Below are 21,339 nucleotides of genomic sequence, written 5' to 3'. Positions count from 1 at the left end.
TATTTCTGGCTGGGTCACGGTCTGTGTGGAGTCTGCATGTTCTCCCCGTGTCTGCGTGGGTTTCCTCCGGATGCTTCGGTTTCCTCCCACTCGTCCCGAAAGATGTGCTGTTCGGTAATTTGGATATTTTGAATTCTCCCTCCGTGCACCCGAACAGGCGCTGGTACATGGCGGCAAGGAGCTTTTAACAGTAACTTCAATGCAATGTAAGCCTACTTGTGTCTGCACGGAGAACAGAGTCTGCATGTTCTCCCCGTGTGCGTGGGTTTCCTCCGGGTGCTCCGCTTTCCTCCCACAGTGCAAAGATGTGCAGGTTAGGTGGATTGGCCATGCTGAATTGCCCTTGGGTGTCCAAAATTGCTCTTCGTGTTGGTTGAGTGGGGTTACTGGGTTATGGGGATAGGGTGGCGGTGTGGGATTGGGTAGGGTGCTCTTTCCAAGAGCCGGTGCAGACTCGATGGGCCGAATGGCCTCCTTCTGCACTGTAAATTCTATGATATTCTATGTCCCCTCGTGCTAGACATCACCATCCGAGGAAAAGGCTCTCACTGTCCACCCTATCCAATACTCTGATCATCTTGTATGCCTCAATTAAGTCACCTCTTAACCTTCTTCTCTCTAACAAAAACAGCCTCAAGTCCCTCAGCCTTTCCTCATAAGATCTTCCCTCTATACCAGGCAACATTCTGGTAAATCTCCTCTGCACCCTTTCCAATGCTTCCATTGCTGTATAAAAGGCTGTGGGATTTTCTTTGGTGGTGTGCCATCAGTTGCCTCGGCTCCAGTTCTGGAATATCTTTACCATACCTCTGGCTCTAAATTAAATTTTCCTTCTTGAAGACATTTCTTAAACCCACCTCTTTCACCAACTCCTGACCAGCTTACCTAATATCCCCTGAAGTGGCTTGCTGTCGTGCTTTATTTTGTAATACGTCTGTGAAGTCCCCTTCAATGTTTCATTACATTAAAGGCGCTTTATAAATAAAGATTATTGTTGTTGCTGAAACACAAGTCAATAGCCACTGATGGGTTACCAGTGTATAAATGGCAATCAAAATAGTGAAACATTCACAAAAGGCACCTTGGCGATGACTCCCCTGCCAACGTCTGTGGGAAAAAAAGAAATCACATTGCATTAGGTCAACCCCGGAGGTGGTAAAGTAAGAGAATCATGCATTCAAAGCCATGTGTCAGAAATCTCCATCAGGTAGGAGCATGATCAGAGCATTGGCACCTTCTCACAGCGGATAAAACGATTCCTCACTTGCAAACATGCAAGAGTCAGCCGTTCATTTAACGTCTTCGCAATAATTCAGAACCTGCTGAATATTTGCATTAGGAATTTAGGAAATTAAGTAGGTTAGTGAACTTGAGATGAAAACAAAGTAACAGGCAAGTAACAAGACTAACAGGCATCGAGAGGAATAATGAGGTGTGATATGCCCAGGAATAAGATTAGTGGGCGTCTCGAGACAGTCATGGTGCGAATGGCAAACACCGTTTGCCAGAGATCGTTGGAGGTACGCAAATGATAACTTCTCAAGGCAAGGAATTTGAGAGATGTAGACAGCCGAATCTACAGGGTGGGGTATCAAAGAGACTTAACAGTAAAACTGCCAACACCCTCATTGGGGAAGGAGGCTAGTTCGCCATCCAACAGCTTTTCCAACGATGATCCGAGCCATCGAGGCCTGTTCCATCTAACATTTACAATCACGAGAAATTGCAGATATTCTCCTCCAAAAGACGCTGCTTGGTGCCTTCGCTGAACCAGGAAGAGATGTCTTCCAAGACTTGGGCAACTAAACAGGATTGTGTGGTAACTATTAGCTAGAATTGACACATATACAGTTCCTGAAATTGGACGTTGATTGTGAAATTGGACGTTGATTGTGAAAAGGGGTGTCTCTGAGTTCAGGGAATATGAGTAGGTTTTGGGAACAAAAGGGAACTTCAGATAAAACGGAGTGTTTAATTATCAATATGCTCGAGTGCAGTGTTTTTCATTTTCCTTTCATAAATATTCTTTATTAAATCGTTTGCACAATGACGGGTCTGGTTTCACACCGTGTTGTACATTGTTTCTCACATTATGCCAAATAAATATACACCAATAAGAACCAGTGTTTCAAGTTATCCTTCAGGGGCTTTCAGAGACTCTCGCAGATAACATCATCAGTGGGGTTCTTAACAATTTGATTCATGGGAAGAAAAAGAAAATAATTCAGAAGAAAGTCAATACAAATTGCATTACACCTTGAGAGAGTTTAATTGGGTTTTCACCATGTAATTACCAGTCACAATGTTTCATGCTTCATTGACTCTACATCAGGGTCGACAACTGAACTCACATTTATTAATCGTTGATCCATAACTTTCCATGACACACATAAAAGATTGTATTGAAGAATGCGAGCAGCTTCCCAGATCATTGGGTAAACCGAAGCATACAGCAACTAAACATCCTATTAAAAGATCCTCTTTCCCAATCACATCTCTCTCACAAGACTATATCTGTTAAAATCAATTGTTCTTAAGCTGTAATCACATTTACATAACCTGGAAATTATGTCAGTTTGTGTTCTAACCATTCAATAACTAAATAAGAACATTGTAAAAGTCCATTAGATATCAAGACATCCTTTGTTGATACAATGCAGCTCTGCTCTAGTCATATACTCCATAGATATCTTATTTGATCAGGGTAAAGCTAAAACTACAATCTTTCAACTTCTGACTGGATGGACTTGCAAGCAATTTAATTCAGAAGTCTGAACTCTCAGTTTATGTTAATTTAGTTAATCTCAGTCCGGGAGGAAGACAGGGTGCTACACGCAGCCTCAGAAATACCTTGTATAGAGAGGGACAAACTGTGAGAAAAATCAATTCAGCCAAGATTTCTCATCATCACCCACTGAGCTCTGGTGGAAACATCAAGTGATGATAGCATTAGGTTTGGTTATGGTGTCTTCTTTTGTCAATTAGCCATGACATGTGTGAGTTCACATATGTAGGAAATGCCAGTTGAGTAAAGTTCCAAAGGGGTGTCATCACCTGTGCACCCAGAGAGGGAGTGTGTCTTCAAACTTAATGTGGGTTACAATACATTTGTCAATTGAATGAATTTGATTATTGCTATTTCGAGAAGCTTTCAATAAAATGATCACACCAAATTAAATAGAATCCCTCGAAATCGCCTTACAGTGCAGAAGGAAGCCATTCAGCCCATTGACTCTACACTGACCATCCGAGCACTCTACCTAGGCCTACTCAACTGCCCTGTGCCCGTAACACCGCCAATCCACCTAACCTGCACATCTTTCAACTGTGGGAAGAGGCCGAAGCACGTGGTGGAAACTCACGCGGATACAAGGAGAACATGCAAACTCCACACAGTCACCCAAGGGCAGAATTGAAAATGGGTCTCTGGCGCTTTGTACCATGCCACCCACTTTTATAGGGTTATGTGAAGTCAGTCACACATGGACAATATCATAACTACTTCCAATGTCAGTTTAAAAGCAGGAGTTCTACAAAGGCGCCTCATCACAAAGCATTTGGTGTGGATGAAAAACAGGGTCCAAGGTCTCTCTCTATCTCATACTTAGCTAAACCATATGTGAATGCACCATAAAGATACATTTGTCACTAGGCAATGTGTCTGTCCAGCCAATTCAACTGAGCCTTGGTTATTTCTTGTAGAGGTCTCTAGCAGTACCTGTTTCAATCTGAAGAAAGGCCATTCTATCAGCGAGTTAGGCAATAAATATGATCTTATTAACGGGCTTTTCAGACACTTCTGGCACTTGGGTTACTGCAAACTCTCCTACATAACATATCACCCTCCTCCATCATGTTGACACAACCACCTTTGTGTTGAATACTTTTTGTTTCCTTTCTACCCCTCTTAAAGTTTGGATAATTTAGCTGGTATTAATTCAAGTTAAACTCTTTTAAGTAAGTCCTACCTTACCACAGTGTCCAGGGTGTTTTCACTGGTCCTGAAACAAAATGAATTTTCTGATTACAAGCTTCGGATAATAAGTAGGAAAACTTTGTGTAAATTGCATTAGTTTTGGATTGATCCTGCAATGGAATTTACTTCTGTTTTTGAAAAGCACCAAAGAATTGCAACTTTAGATCTCCTTTGCACTTTAACTCGCAGTAGAATTTAAGGAAGAGTGAACAAGTCAGTGTATAACTGGAACACATATACATCTGTATAGATATTATGGACAACCCCTTAAAAAAGGTGAAAGTAACATCTATACTGAATTATTTTCTTGGAAACCATTATACTATTTTATACTTTCCAACTGTAGAGATGTATGGCTTATGAATAGAAGAAATAGCAGCAGCAGACAACAAACCTGCTCCCTAAACCTGCTCCAACATTCAATAATAATTTGAATACATTTAATCTTTCCTGATGCAATACGTGATCTATTCCAAACTGATATATTCATAAAAATTGTTCTTAAATAACTCACTTGTTGCTTGGGTTTGTTGACTTAAGATATTTTGAAAGGTGCAGCTAATCATACATAGAAACAATCACACAACATACTTATATGCGGCTACTCCTTCCCTCAAACAAACTGGCTCAGAAACGACAGATCAAAACTTTGTAACACTGTCTATCGAGTTTGACTGGGGAATGGTTTCAATTGCAGATGGGTTTAAACTCTTTAATGTATCACAGGTAGATTAATTAGACCTACTTCCACAAACCAAAACTAGACAAAAATGCTCCATTTCTGTCACAAACCATTCCAAAGAAAAAACTTCCAACTCTCTCAGGTCAAATTAAGATCGACTACATAGCTGTAATGTTCGCCCACATATGTTTTTATTGGTTAAGTTCAAAACCATGAGTAGAATATAAATATCAGTTCTTTCAGGCAAAGGATAGACACAGTATTAAACACTATTTTTACTGCTCACCAAAAAGCACTCCAAATCAAACTTGGAGAAATTGCTCAAAATAACTGGAGACAACAAATCAAGTCTTAGAAAAATTCAAAAGAGGCAAAGATTAACAGAAACAAAAATGACGAGAAATAAATAGTCTGCTACAGAGACTTGGCAACCAATGCTTTGCAATGACTTCATTTGAAACTCAGAGAAAGTCTCTCATTACTCGAGAGCAAAGTACAATCCATGATTTATGCTCATCTTCGGTGGTGTTCGGGCTCAGATGTGTGCCTTCTGTGGTTGAGAAATTAGAACTGCACTGCTCCAGGAGAAATGTTAAACAGAGATGGGTCAAACGTCTGCCCTTTAAATGGTGAACCTTCAGCGTCCCAGCCCTTCTTCAACATCTCGTGCACTTTCTAGAAACCGTCAACAAATAACAAAAGGTTTGAGACAAGTAGGGAAAATATGCCATTTGTCCCAGTTTGCAACAACATATACCACATGCACGAGTTCCTGCATAGTTGCATGTTCACGGATGTCACTTAACAATTGCCAGATGAAACCACTATCCATACATTGACATTTAAGTAGTCAAATGAAGAGCCATAGATAACAAGAACAGTAGATTGAAAAATTATCTTTTCACCAGCAGAGTCGAACAACAGCTTCAGGACTTCTATCAGGATCCACTGAGTATGAGTCAGTTTCAAAGTTCCTTGTCGTTGAAAGTTCGCAATATCAAACCACCCATATTTCCAGTATCATCTGTTGCTAAATTGGTAATCTCATTTTGAGGCCTTAATTTCAGGTAGTATGGCAACTTAAACTCCCAGGAAAGAATTTTGAAGTTTAAATAAAATCAAATTATTGCAGCAAGAAGTTGTAATTCATGTATTCTGCACTGGGTCTTACCTTGAGAGTGCAAAACATTAAATAAAGTTCTGCAGAGAATTGCACTCGTTCCCCCTAAAATATTATGCTAATCATACCAGATACAAACAATGTAGTAAGATAATGACTGTGCCATTTACTATCACACAGAAATACTTCATCAATCAAAGGCCCCTACTCTTTGGTGAATTAGTGCTTTGTCCATTCATTTTCAGACTTTATCCACCAATACTTATCTTTTGTCACCAACTCTTGAACGTAAAAGTTAATTGAGACCAATTTTATTAAAGGTGTACTGGATTGATGGAGGGAAAAGGAAAGTGTGATGAAAGAAAAATCTTTGACCCACTTTTTAAATGCAGAACCAAAGAGACCAAAGTCATTTTGTCTTGCCTGCAGAAAAAAAAAGTCACATCAGCATTCCTTAAAATAGTCTCTAATGATCCAACTGCTTTGGCTGCCATTTCATTCAGCCATCAGCACAAATCTATATTTAGATGTAATTAAAACATGTCTCCTGCAGAACATTCATCTACTGTTAAGTGTTTTGCCAATACGATCATTTGTGTGGGAGCAACACACTTCTCTAAAGGATTCTGGTTACTTATTGTACGGCAAAAACATTAGCAATACCAATCACATAATTTTTTTAAATTATAAATTTAGAGTACCCAATTATTTTTTCCAATTAAGGAGAAATTTAGTGTGGCCAGTCCACCTACCCTGCACATCTTTTTGTGTTGTGGGGGGTGACACCCACACAGACACGGGGAGAATGTGCAAACTCAACACGGACAGTGACCCAGGGCCGGGATCGAAACTGGGTCCTCGGCGCTGTGAGGCAGCAGTGCTAATCACTGCGCCACCGTGCTGCCTGCCAATCACATAATTATGAATAATTACAGAAATAGAATATGTAAAGTGGCTGAAAGATGCAAAGACAGACTAATTGGTCCAACTGACCTTCAACAGTCTTACACTACTATGAATTGAATGATACTGTTGCTAACTTTTGATTGGTTCTTAATTTGTAATTTGCTCTGTTTGTTTAACCTTTGCTCTAGAGTCGCCAGGTATCTTTATGATACCGCCACGAGGTTCAAGTTCAAGTAATGATCAATAACTCAACACACCAATTAGTAAGATTCAAATCAAAACACATTTATTATACACAGTAAATCACTACTCATGCATAAAACTCTACTTTCTAGACTATTCCTATCACTAAAAGGCCTATACTTAGCTTTGGAATTGGCCCACCAGGTCAGGGGAACAAATGGCCTTTCGTTCAGGTCCTGAGTCTGCAGGATTCAAAAGCTGGTATGGACTTGTAGCTAGGAGTGCCTATCTCGTAGCGAGCGTTGACTGGAGACTTACTTGGTTGATGCGGCAGCTTAGATAGGTCACGCTCACGGGTTGATTCAAGTTGCTGAGTGACCCCGCCAAAAAAGGACGATTTGAACTTGGGGGCTTTACTTTCTCGTCCCCAGGGGCTTCCCGCCCTTCGGGGCGGACCCCGTACCTGGTTCTAAATGATTGGACTGCGTTCCGATCATTTGGATCGATTTCTCTAATACTGGAGTTGTTCCCTGATCGCTGGGCTGTCCCTAAATGTCTGTTGGCCTTCCTTTGTCTTGGCTCCTGCTAGCGCCGAGGAGTCTGGTTTGGCTTTATTCACCTTGAGTGTTGCAATTGTGCCTTGGAATTGCTCATTACTATGCAGATGGCTGCTGGTTTCAGTGCTGTCTGGTTTTTGCAAGTTTCAATACACATGATTTCTGCACTTGCTAGTCTTTGCCTGTGTTGGCTGAATTTCCCTTCGGTCTTTGTGGTTCTCCATTAGTCGAGAGGTGGCCAACCCAGGTGGCTACAATATGCACAGCAGGAACCTAGGTTGATAAGCAAAACTCTTAAATGGAAGCAAAATTCGGAATCACTGTTTGAGAAAGGAAAGCCTCATCACCTCTCAAATCATTTATAGTACTTCACATGAAATTATTTTTAACTGCATTAACTACTGTTAGGTAGTCACGCACACCATTAATTATACTCAGGCAAAATCACCACAAGCAGTAGGTTTATCGGAAGTCATCATGTTCGTACCAATAGATTCTGTTGATGGAAGTTAAATGCCGAGTTGTTTTAGGTAATAAGGTTAATGGGTGTTATGTATCATGAGTTAATTATACTCAGTGTGCATATAAAGAGTCATCTAGCACCCACAGATGCGAGCTTGTTAGAGTGGAGAATTAAGTTCTGAGATGAACAGCCTCCACAAAAAGAATTCCAGTCTGTGTCTTCTTCACAACCAGGTTTGGCAGTTTCTCTAAAACATCAGTGACATTGGTCAAGACAAGAGGAGAATATGTGATTCGTCTTTAAATAGTATCATGGAAGATGTAACATGCATCTGAAGCACAGAAAGCAGCAAATGGGCCTGACTCAATGTCCCTGACGTTGCAGCATTTCCTTATTACTGCACTGGAACGTCAGTCGAAAATAAAAACAGAAAATGCTGGAAATACTCAGCAGATCTGGCAACATCTGACGAAAGAGAAACATTTTTAACCTGAAGCACAGAATTCATGTTTCAGGTAAAAGACATTTCTCGCTCTACAGATGCTGCCAGACCTGCTGAGTATTTTCAGTATTTTCTCTTTTGATTTCAGATTTCCAGCACCTACAGTATTTTGCTTCTCTTTAGTCTTTTCTTCACTGCCACTTCTTTTCCAGGAAAGACTACAATGAATAAGTTTTGCTCTTCTCTCTGACAGGATTTCTATTGGTCTCTTTTATCTTTATTGCTTTCCATTTCCCTCCTTGTATTTGATCTGGTGTCTACCGTAGCTCACTTTCTTCTTCCTCACCAACTGTCTCCAGCACCAACTTCTATATTTTTCAATTCAGGGGCGATTTTGTGTGGTCAATCCACCTACTCTGCACATCTTTGGGTTTTGGGAGTGAGACCCACGCTGGCAAGGTGAGAATTTGCAAACTCCATGCGGACAATGACCCAGGGCCGGAATCGAACCTCTCGGTACCGGGATGCAGCAACGCTAAACACTGTACCGCCGTGCTGCCCACAGCACCAACTGTTTTCAAGTGGTTTTGAACTGAAATTTCATCCTTCAAGCTTTGATTCCAGTCACAATTGCAGGTGTCACGAAGATATTCAACATTCTGTAAACTGATGTTCTCACTGCATCAAGATCAACACTTACTGTCATGCTCTGCCACATGTATATTCTTAATCTCTCTCCAGAGCCACCAACCCATGCCCTCTCAAAACTGCCCTGCTCTGTTGTTTCATTTCAGCAGCACTTCTAAACTTTTTCTCTTCCTTTTAAGCTTTAAGGAATACAAACTCCAGCAAGTCTGGAAACATTAACTCAGTTTCTCTCTCCACAGAAGTTGTCAAACTTGGGCAGCAAGGTGGCACAATGGTTAGCACTGCTGCCTCACAGCGCCGAGGTCACTGTCTATGTGGTGTTTGCACATTATCCCAATGTCTGCGTGGGTCTCACTCTCACAAACCAAAAAATGTGCAAGTAGGTGGATTGGCCACACTAAATTACCCCTCAATTTAAAAAAAAAAATAATTGGGTACTCTTAAATTTCTTTTTTTTTTTTTAAAAAGGTCATCAAACTTGGCTGAGTATTTTCAGCATTTTGCTTTGAAATTTCCAGCATCTGCAGAATTGTTCTTTTATGTCAGCCTAAAGCTTGGTTTTGAACCCAACAGTGAGGTTTTCACAAATCACATCCTGACTATATCTCACCTTTTTATGCCCTCTCGCTCCCATTTATTTCGTGTTTCTGGATCTCAATCATTTTGTGCTGGCCAACAGTTTTGCAGAATGGCTTCACCATTTCAGCATGTGCATAAAAGATACCATAATTGCCAACGTTAGCTGTTCCTTGGTTCAAGGATGACGTTTACTCATGGTCACGAGTGCTTGCGGAGTTCTTCAGGTTGATTTTGACTGAGAATGTTGATTTTCAATCTGCAGATCTTTGGGCACACATGGCAGAGTATCCCATGAGGTTGTGTCATCCAGAGGTCAAGAGTTGCTTCCTTTTCTTCCTTTCTCTCCTGCCCATTTGCTTCAGTGACGCAGCTTGATGGACAAGTTGTTGTCATTCTGAGCAATTTGTAGCAAACTCCTCTCAATCAATAGACATCAAAGAGACCTTCAGACCTCTTTCTTTGTCCTCCTTTGGGACATTGGCCATTCAACAATGGTGGGAAGATAATTTTCAATCATGCAGACACAGTGGCCAGTTCATCAAAGGTGATTATGCAGAAGTTTTGCTCAAAAGCTTCTGTACCTGTCTTCAACAAGACACCAGCATTTGTTCAATCGTCTTTCCACTGAATCAGGAAGACAGTCTGCAAATACATTTGATGGCTTTTCTCTGATGTTCTATGTGTTGCTCAGTCACAGTCCAGGTCTCCTCAGCATAGCAGTATGGCCACGAGCAACTGCTCTGTGCACCAAGATATTTATTGTCCAGTCCTGTGGCGATAGGAGGAATAGAGATGGGGATAGGATTGTTAAACTGGAAGTCCCTAGCCACGAATCTACTGGTGACAGATGCACAAAGGTCACTGCACATCTGTCTTGAGATAGATGTGTTCTTGGTCAGCAGAATCCCTGAGGGAGAAGTCCACTTCAGAAAGACTTCTACTCACCTCAAACTGGGAAGGTGTTAGCAAAGGTGTGTCAAAATAGGCTGTCCTATTGTCCCCTTGCTGGGGAACACCAGCTTTTTGGCAGAAGAAAGAAACCTTCAAGTTTTGCGAATTGGAACTTCAGAATCTCAACACCAATTGTCCTGGGAAACAATAAATTTTAACTGAATAAAACTTTTGAAATTTGTTACCCACGTTTGCTTCGGGCAATTAAAGAACACAGCTTTTGCCACAGACCAAGGTACAAGCATTCCAGCATTTCAATTGCTTAATTGTTAATGATGCACACAGCAGATGCTGAGGCTGGAAGACCTGCCCTCAGGTAGAAATGTCACAGTTCAAAGCAAAAATAAAAAGCCCAAGTGACAACTTCAAAGAGAAAAATATAATGAAGATGTGAAAAGACACAATGAAATTCATAATCAAGTTATTTTAAACTTATTTTGGGCAAGTTGCAATTGCTGAGGAAACCATGACAGAAGTGTTTCGGTGTACAGATTTTAGCTATCAAGGGGTTACCAGCGAGAAGAGTTATGAAAATATTTGATCAGTAATGTACAAATAGATAGATGCTCAAGGATAACCAACTATCTGTCCATTTCTGATCACTTTCTTACCGTTTCATGACTCTGTGGTTTGCCCTGCATTTTCTGGTGATAATCAAAGGTTAGTCTGTCCAGCACTGCATGCTCCTCCTCATCCACTGTTGCCATTGACCTTTCTTTGTTTATCTTGTCTATGTCTATAGTCTCTTCACCTTCTAGAATTGCATTCCACCAGTATTCTCCATTTTTATTTAGGTTAATCTGTTAAGAAAAAAATATTTTAAAAGATGTAATTTCCTTCATAAAACTGAACAGTTAAAAGCATCTAGGGCCAAGGGATGCACACGTCTGATATGGATGGAATGATACACCTGCTTGGGAAGAGACAAACAAGACAGACAACATTCAAGTACAATTTACATTGGGCAGCATCTGATACTTGGAGTGTATTTAATTGTTCATGAAAACTAAATCATAGCATCTCTTGGAATTCAATATCCATATGAAAACACAGGCTGTGCTCAAAGAGAAAGATACAGCTCAAAGCATACTTCGATCATTTATCTTAAAGGTGTATATATTCTCCATCAGGCAGAAGTAACAACAGCTTGGAATGTATATATTTAAAAAGTTTGCACAACTGAGAAATCCATAAAATGGGCATTGTTGGCTTCAGGTCCTCCTTCCCTGCTGCAACAATTATGCCATTGACAAACTTGAGTTCTCCACAGACAATGTCGTTAAACTCAGGTTGGACATTGACAAGGATTCTCTTGAGCCAATATTTTCTCTTTCCTACATGCTTAAAATAATTGAGAAAATGAATACAGCACATTGTTAGTGATGGACTCACGTTGCTCAGCAAGTACTTGTTCGACTGCAAGGGAATGTGATGAAATTTCATGTAATTAACAAAATAAATGTCACACGCAAAGTCTATCATGAAGAAATCTAACATCATTTAAGAGTCAAGTGATTCCAAAGGGTTAAATTATGGGGATCAGACTCCTCCCCCTGTACCCTTTGAACTCTGCCAAATAAAGACTGTTTTCGGTCTTAAACAGCCACATGCAACAGAAAATAAGAACAAAAGGCCAGTCAGCCTCTCAGCGTAAAACAGACCCAGAAATAATTTTCTTCACTCACAACTTCTCTGCCCAGTCTTTCTGAAGCTACTTGCTGCCAGCCCAAGACTTTTGGGAAGAAATGTGCCAACTGTTTTCCCCAGAGTACATGGGCATTAACGTTTCGTAGAGTCGTGCATCTTAAAACTTCTTTCTGTGATCAAAATTCATGCAATTTACCTTGAGATAAGGATACTCAGAGGAAAGCACAAAATGAATAATTTATTTTCTCAGGAAACACAAAATATATCACAAACGCACAAAAAAACGAAATTGATCAACCAGCTAGAGACATGGTTGCCGGTTATTCAGTCCTCTCTGAGCAAGTCAGTGCATGGGTTTGGAAAATAAAGTGGAAAGACTGGAACAATTGATGGGAGACTTCAGCTTCACATCATTAAGTTGCATTTGAACAGAACTATTCCAAACTCCGAAGGCTGCTTGCAGGCAAGCTAGGCCATTCTGTTCATCAATACATTTAACATGTAACATGAAATTAAGTTTTGATCTATGCATCTCTCCTTATGCATTTGCACTGGGCCACCAAGTCAGGCAAAATGATTTCAGATTGCATCCCCCATTATATCCCAGTGCTCAGAATCCTCAGTGCTGCCCCATAATTGTAAAATTATCCTGAATTGTGAAAATGCAAACCCATCTCTGGATGTACACACATGTATTGAACATGTGTTATTAATGATCAGCACTCAAAATCCCACTTGCATAAGTCTTGACGCGTGGTTTACATAGTCATTGTGGAGCATCTCCTTAGCACCCAAACCTCACTCCTGCTGCTTCAACATCCCTGGCCGAAGAACAATATTTTGCAAGGCAACTTTCACTTCGAAAATGTGTGGGTTACATTAACAATCAGAATTCTAAAAAAAAAGTTGAAATAATTGCAATTGTAAAAAATCATTAAACTGGGATGGTGCAGCATCAACTGCGCATTTAGTTCAGCCTTTCATCACCATCAAAATCTGTCATTAAACAAGATTGCCGTCGGAATTTAAGCTCTCAGTTACGGAGAAGGAAATTGAGTGGGGAAAAAAAAAAAAGAGCATCACAATTAAAAGGTAATTTTCTGCAACCGATTTCAAGGAACTAATATGAAGGTTTCTTCAGGCAACTGATGTTTGCAGCAGGCATGCACACCTTGGTGTTACTAACTGTAAGTTAGAGAAAATTCCTCTTTTGGGGCTTTTGTGGCTTTCATAATTTTCAATCCGGGTGGCTTGTGGAACAGACTGTTATGTGTACTAATAATACCTCGTAGCCACTCACAAATCTCAATTCATCATCAGGCACAATATTTGATGAAAAACTGACCTTTAGGCAGACCATCCCATTTACTATGGTAGAGGAAAAGATAAAGCTGAAACATTTGCAACAAAATGCATCTTTAGCCAGCAGTGTCATGTGGATAATCCATGTTGGCCTTCTCCCAAGATCCCCGGCATCAGAGATGCGAGTCTTCAGCCAGTTTGATTCACTCCACTTTAGAACAAGAAACAACTGAAAGTACTTAAGGCTATGGGTCCTGACAACATCCCAGCTGCAGTACTCAATACTTGTGCTCCAGAAATAGCTACATCTCCAGTCAAACTGTTTCAGTGCAGCTAAAATGCAGGTATCAACCCAACGATGTGGAAAATTACTCATGTACCTGTCCAGAAGAATCAAGACAACTCCAACCTAGTCAATTATAGTCTCATCAGTCGACTGTCGATCATCAGTCCCGCTCAAAGCTGACATTGTCCCCAGTTCCATTTCATTCTTTGTCTCATCTGACTTCTTAACAAGAAGCTTTTTCTGTTACTTTCATGTGTTAAGTAACATATATTTCAACAACTTACTGATTGATGCCAATGCCCATCCTGGACCTTGCACACATGGCTTCACTCTGAACCATTCATTCCAATCCCAGCCCTCGCCATGTATTCACCATACCCTTCAACCTACCCCTCTCTGATGCAGAACGATCTGTACTCAGCAACGGTCTCAGTTTCATCCCCTCGCATCCTTACCTCAATGCATTTCTGGCTCAGCACGATGCCGATCTCTTCTTCATCATCTCCATCTCCATGTTCACTTCCTCAGGCAGGAGTCTTTCTTCCATTCAATGGATCCTTTATCTGCTTTCGGTATTCACTCTCTATCTGGACCCCATCGACTCTTGATCTTTTCATTGAAAACTGTTGGTGTCACATCGACCGTCTCAATTTCTCTGCCCTTCACCCACTCCAACCTGTCTCCTTCTGATCATGCTGCATTCTGTTCTCTCATCCAACCCTGAAATTGTGATCAAACTGTGACCAAACCAGCTCACAAAGGTGCTTCCATTGTTATCTGGCACACTGACATCTATCTCGCTGAGGCGGCGCGCCAACTCTCCGACACTTCCTCGTACCTCACCTAAGACCACAACCCCACCACATCCAAGGCATACTTTAGAAGACCATCACTGACCTCATCACCTTTGATGATCTGCCTCTGCCACCCCCCCTCCTCCAATGCCTCCAACCTCATCGTCTTAAACCCGACACAGCCCCCTTCTACCGCCTTCCCAAAATCCACAAACAGGGCTGCCCTGTTAGACCCATTGTATCAGCCAGCTTCACAGAACTAATTCCAAGATGACTCCATCCTCTCTCCCAACCTATATTCGTGATTCATCTGATACCCTACAACATATAAAAAATTTCCAGTTCCCTGGCCCGAACCGCCCTCCTCTTCACTACGGATGCCCAATCCTTCGATATTTCCATCCCCCCCCACACGCCCCCACCAGCACTGTATTTTTTTTTTTTTAAAGATGTATTTTATTCTCCTCCTTTTTCACATTTTCTCCCGCATTTACACCCAACAATAAACAATAATCAGCAAAATATGTCAATCCGCATAATAACAACGATCCCATCCGCTCACCAACCCCCCAAACATCAGCCCGCATGTTTACATAAACAAATGACAAAAAGGAATCAGAGATTACCCAGAGTCACCCTTAACATACACAGCCACCCCCCCCCCCCAACTAATGTTCGATATTATCCAGTTCTTGAAAGTGCATAATAAATAGTGCCCATAACTTGTAGAACCCCTCCGAGCTTCCCCTCAGTTCGAACTTCACCTTCTCAAGGGTCAAGTATTCCAACAGGTCGCCCCGCCATGCCAGGGCACTGGGTGGAGAGGCAGCTCTCCATCCCAGCAGGATCCGCCTTCGGGCGATCAACGAGGCGAAGGCTATGATATCCGCCTCCGCACCCGTTTCCAACCCTGGCTGGTCCGACACCTGAATATGGCCTCCTGGGGACCCGGGTCCAGTTTCACACGCACCACCTTGGAAATTACCCTAAACGCCTCCTTCCAGTACTCCCCTAGCTTTGGACAGGACCAAAACATATGAACGTGGTTAGCGCGAACGTGCACCCCCCCCCCCCCCCCCCCCCGACCCCAAAGAAACAAATCCTTGAGCGTCTTAATCCCCTTCTCTTCCCATTTCCGAAAACTTCCATCCCACCTCCCTGGCTCAAATCTGTGGTTCCCCCGAATCCGCATTTCCCTTGACCCTAAACCCAACCTGAAGTGTTGGCGATACTGCCTCCAAATTTTCAATGAAGCTATTATTACCGGACTCGCTGAATATTTCCCCGGAGCTATCGGGAGCGGCGCTGTTGCAAGTGCCTTCAGCCCCGACCCCCTGCACAAACTCTCCTCCATTCTGACCCACTGAGAATCAACCCCTCTGACCCAGCTCCGCACCTTCTCCACATTCGCCGCCCAGTACTAGTACAACAGGTTCGGAAGACCCAAACCCCCTGCCTGCCTTCCCCTCTGTAGCAGCACCTTTCTCACTCTGGCCACCTTCCCTCCCCATATGAATGAGGTAATCCTTCCCTCAATCTCCCTGAAAAAAGACTTTAGCAGGAAAATTGGGAGGCATTGAAAAATAAACAGGAATCGCGGCAACACATTCATTTTATCCGCCTGTACCCGACCCGCCAGTGACAGAGGAAGGCCGTCCCACCTTGCCAGATCGGCTTTCACTCTCCCCACTCCCGGGCAACCTGCACCCCCAGATACCTAAAATGAGTCCCTGCTCTACGGAATGGCAGCCCCCCCTCCCCTGCCCCCACCCCTGGCCGAGACACCACAAAATACTCACTCTTGTCCAGGTTCAGCTTGTACCCCGAGAAAGACCCAAATACCCGCAGTAGCTCCAATATTCCTCCTATCGATGCACTCGGTTCCGACATACAGCAGCAAGTCGTCGGCATACAAGGACACCCTATGCTCTATCCCCGCGCACTATTCCTTTCTATGCTCCCGAACTTCTCAATGCGATGGCCAACGGCTCAATCGCAAGTGCAAACAGCAGGGGGGGGACATAGGACATCCCTGTCTCGTCCCACGGTGGAGAGAAAAGTATCTCGAACTGATATTATTTGTGCGGACACTCACCTTCGGCTCCTTATATAATAGCTTTACCCAGTTCACAAACCTTGGTCCAATCCCAAACCGCTCCAGCACTGCCATCAGGTACCCCCATTCTACCCGATCAAACGCCTTCTCGGCATCCAATGCCACAACTATCTCGGTTTCCTTCCCTTCCGCCGATGCCATAACAACGTTTAAAACCCTCCTAATGTTAGAAAACAGCTGACTCCCTTTCACGAACCCTGTCTGATCCTCCCCTATCACCTTCGGGAGGCGCTCCTCCAGCCTACCCGCCAGTACCTTCGCCAACACTTTTGCGTCCACATTCAGAAGTGATATGGGCCGATACGACCCATACTCCGTCAGATCCTTATCTTTTTTTAGCAACAGTGGAATCGATGCCTGTCCCAAGGTTTGCGGCAACACCCCCTTCCCTATCACCTCCTCAAACATCCCCACCATCAGGGGCGCCAACCTATCCTTAAATTTTTTATAATATTCCACCGGACACCCATCCGGCCCTGCCACCTTCCCCGACTGCATCCTCCCAATCGCATCCTTTATCTCCTGCTCCACTGTTGCTCCTTCTAATGTAGCCCTGTCCCCCTCCCCTAGCCTCGGGTACTCCAACCCATCTAGAAATTCCTGCATCTCACGGTCTCCCCCGGGCGGCTCTGACTTGTACAACCTCTCATAAACTCCTCAAAAACCTTGTTAATCAGCACTGGATCCACCACCAACTTCCCTGCCTATCCTTCACCTTAAGAATTTCCCTTGCCGCTGCCTCCCTCCGGAGCTGACCTGCTACCATAGCCCCGCCCGCCTTATCTCCATGTTCATAAACTGCACCCCTTGCTTGTCTCAGTTGGCGCATCGCCTTCCTGGTGTACAGTTGGTCGAAGCTCGCCTGTAGTTCCTTCCTATTTTCCAGCTTCGCCTGGTCCCCATCCTCTGCATACCTCCTATTTACCTCCAACATCTCATCTATTACCCTCTGCCGCTCCAACCTCTCCTCTTTGTCCACCCTGGCCTTAAACAAAATTACCTCACCTCTCACCACCATCTTTAGAGCCTCCCAGACAACTGCCTTCGACACCTCACGTGTACAGTTGAAACCTACATATTCCTTAATTACCTTTTCAATATTCTCACAGAACACTTGGTTCCCCAAAAGCCCCACATCCAGTTTCCACCCGGGTCTCTGCGCTGCCCCCTTCTCCAACACCATATCCACCCAATGTGGAGCGTGATCTGACACTGCAATTGCAGAGTATTCCGACCTCTTGACTCCAGCCAGCAAAGCCTTCCCCACCACGAAAAAGTTGATCCGCGAGTATACCTTATGGACCACTGAGAAAAAAAAGAGTACGCCCGTTCCCTTGGGTGCAGGAACCTCCAAGGGTCCCCCCTCCCATTTCCCCCCCCCCTGATGGGACCAGCGGGCACGGCCGTGATCTGACCAACCTTGGCTCCTGCACCAAGTTCCAGTCCCCCCCCACTCTACAATCAGCTCATGCGTGTCCAAGTCGGGAATAGCCCAAACACCTTCCTCGCGAATCCACATCATCCCAATTGGGACCGCGCCACTTATCTCCCCTCCAGCGCCCATGCCACAATCACATATCTACCCCCCTGATCTGCCACCACCTTCTCCATCTGGAAGCGTACCCTTTTGCTGACCAACACCGCTACCCCTCGATCCCTTCCATCAAATCCGGAGTGAAACACTTGGCTAAGCCAGCCCTTTTTAAGTCTCACCTGGTCCTTCACCCTCAAGTGAATCTCCTGCAGCATTGCTACATCGGCTTTCAAACTTTTAAGATGTGCAAGCACCCTTGACCTCTTGACCGGACCTCATAACCCTCACGTTCCACGTGACTATCCTTACTGGGGGTCTCTCCCCCCCCCCCCATCTTTCTTATCCACCATCACCATACCACCGGGCCCTGCCCCATAAGCCTGACCCGCCCCTGTCCATTGTTAACATCGAACCTCTTCCCCCCCCCTCCCAAGAACCCCCCCTACAAAAACATCCCCCAACATCCATCCATCCCTCCACCCCCTCTTGCTCGCGTCGTAGGCCCATTGAAGCATGCTATCCAGGCTCCAACGTCTGCAGCCGTCCTCTCACCTCATTCCCGATCATTAACTGACTTTAGTTAGCTAGCACGGGTGGCTCCCCCCGCCAAGACCTCTTGCCCGCTTCCACCCAGTCCCAGAGAAAGAAACTCCAATATTCACTCCTTGCACCAAGGCACAGTGACAACAGTGTGTGTCATCCACAAGATGTACTGCAGCAACTCAACAAGCTCCTTTGACAGCACCACATTCTAAATCCATTACCTCGACTGCCTGGAAGGACAAGGGCAGCAAACGCATGGAATAGCCACCCACTGAAAGCTCCCCTCCGCATCTCTCACCAATCCTGACTTGGAACTATAGCACCATTCCTTCAGTGATGCTGGATCAAAATCCTAGAACTCATTTCCTAACAGCACTGTGGGTGTAACTACAGAACAGGAATGCAGGGCTTCAAGAAGGAGCTCCACCACCTTCTGAAGGGCAACGAGGGATGGGCAGCAAAAGCATGCCAGTGATGCACACAGCCCAACATCAAATCAACTTTTTTTTAAAAATTAGCCCAATAAGAAATTCCAGTGTCCTTAACCAAAAAAGTTACACCCTTTACCCCACTTCACAGTAAACCACAAAGCACAGAAAAGCAGAGATTCAATTCATGACATCTGTCCAGCACCTACCTCACCATGAACAACAGAAACATCACATTAATCGATTAAGACAAAGCCATATTTTACAGTTTCAAAATGTTGCAAGGCATTGTATAAATAAGAAATTTATGACACACAAACATGTCGTGCTGCTCCAGTGGTTACACACAGTCAATACTGGTGATCCATAAAGAGGAAGTAATTGGCTCGATTTCCAGTTTGTGAAACAGAAATCCATCAAACCATCTGTGTTACCAACAGGAACATAGCTAGCCTGAGTCAACACTCCCAATCAAATTGTACGCACATGGATATCAAACCCAGGCCAACCGTTGTGCAACCTCTGCTTGAGCTAATGCCCTGTTGCCATTCCGTGAGTTTGTGTGGAGAATGAACTTCTTGGACCAAAATGTCTGTGTTGTGCATTCCACATAATATGTTAGCAGTCTTACCAAGATACAGCACCCTGGTTCTAAGCTCCACATGGAGTTTTCAGTGTTGATTTTATGTGTCAGCCTTCCATCTATAATGACTCGCTCACTCCCTCCTTCAAATACAACCACACGGAGACAGTTGCTCTGTATGTCTACAGAAACCTGTGTGCAAGCACAAGGAATAAAATCAAATGATTTCATTTTTACACATAAGTTCCACTTCTCAATTGCATTTTACCTTTCTCAAAAAGATTCAGATTGTCCTGAAATACAGTAATACAATTTCATATTTATCTGAAGTTACCATAGGTCTGATAATTTCCAAGCCTTTGCCAGGTTTTCAAACCAAGGTTAACATTCTTCTCGACATCGGAGATCATAAAACTAAGTAAGTGAGATAAAGTGGAACACTTCCTCCTTCAATTCAAGTAGAATGAAGTCTAATTTCATTTGAAAAATTAAAATCAGTCTCTGCCAGATAGTGACAAAAAAAAGTTACTAAATGTTAAGCAATGAGTAGTTAAGATTTGGAATGCACTGCCTAATTGGTAGATAGAAACAGGTTCAACCTTGGCCTTCAAAAGGGAACTGGATCAACATTTGAAGGAGAAAATAGTTGCACAAAAATGAGAAAAGAGTGGACCCTGCCAAGACGGAACACTGCAGTTGCCACATTCCTCATGTCCCACTTTGAGGGAGCCAGCACAGACACGATGCGGCAAATAGCTCCTTTGGTTCTGTCCTATGTATGTGCCAGAATGTGCCTTTTTCCCAATCCTGTACTGGGAACTAGTGTGCAGCACAAGATTTGGGAGTGGAAAAACTACACCATTTTGAAAACAGCATTTAAGGCAGTTATTTGGCCAGAAGAGAGAACACCTCTTTTTTCCTCCAAAACTTCCCACGGGATTGTGACCGTTCATCTGAATCATCAAATCTGAGTGCCACCAAAAAAGCAGTACCTTCAACAGTACAGAATAATCTTTTGAGCATCAAGCATTACTGGCAACATCAGCAGTCCTTGCATATCTCTTTTGTAATGGTGGTGCCTTCTTGAACCATTGCAGCACATTTGGTATATGTTGTCGACACCGTGGGCCAGTGAACGGTCAATTGCTGCCCCACTTGACCCGGATATGCAACACGGCTGAACTACCAGAGGCCTTCTTCGGCTGCCCAACAACTTCAGTCACCAAGTTTGTAAATTTGAAACACAACTGACATTATATTAACAGTAACTATAATTAAATAGGCAACAAATACAACTGGTTAATTACAATCTAATTTCTCACCCCCGCATCTTTTAACTCACCTCACACACTGACAAACACAGAGGGAAAAGTGGGGAGTAAAATAATGACAAAAGTAAAAAAGATAAGAAACTTTGTCTCAGATGCATGCCTTCCAGTTTGTTCTTCAGTCTAGGCTATCAGATGGATGTTATACTTTCTTTCAGCTTGTAATGGTTTTCACTGTACACTCACAGAAATAACAGGCATTTGAGAGAGACAGCTTTTTCTTTCAGGGTTTGAAGCATCTGCCTTCAGACAGTAGGCAACAGAAAAAGAG

The 21,339-nt window shown here is 43.3% G+C and overlaps 1 protein-coding gene across 3 annotated transcripts in view; it reads right to left on the bottom strand.

Moving 5' to 3' along the window:
- Positions 1-2,033: 2,033 nt before the first annotated feature.
- nudcd3 (NudC domain containing 3) overlaps positions 2,034-21,339 on the bottom strand; it is a 43,209-nt gene continuing 23,903 nt past the window's right edge. The window contains exons 4-7 of one of the 3 annotated variants that reach the window (XM_072485766.1): positions 19,789-19,932; positions 11,119-11,307; positions 3,969-4,001; positions 2,034-2,186 (exon numbers count right to left, since the gene is read on the bottom strand). In XM_072485766.1, the coding sequence (XP_072341867.1) occupies positions 3,993-4,001; positions 11,119-11,307; positions 19,789-19,932 (342 nt within the window). In that variant the 3' untranslated portion in view covers positions 2,034-2,186; positions 3,969-3,992. Of the gene's footprint in view, positions 2,187-2,245; positions 5,334-11,118; positions 11,308-19,788; positions 19,933-21,339 lie in introns of those variants that run through there. The other 2 variants (XM_072485765.1, XM_072485764.1) reach the window with 2 other exon arrangements.

This window comes from Scyliorhinus torazame, chromosome 20, assembly GCF_047496885.1.
Source record: "Scyliorhinus torazame isolate Kashiwa2021f chromosome 20, sScyTor2.1, whole genome shotgun sequence".
NCBI classification, from domain to species: Eukaryota; Metazoa; Chordata; class Chondrichthyes; order Carcharhiniformes; family Scyliorhinidae; genus Scyliorhinus; species Scyliorhinus torazame.
The sequence above is the reverse complement of the archived record's forward strand: the minus strand, read 5'-3'. Positions and strand labels throughout refer to the sequence as shown.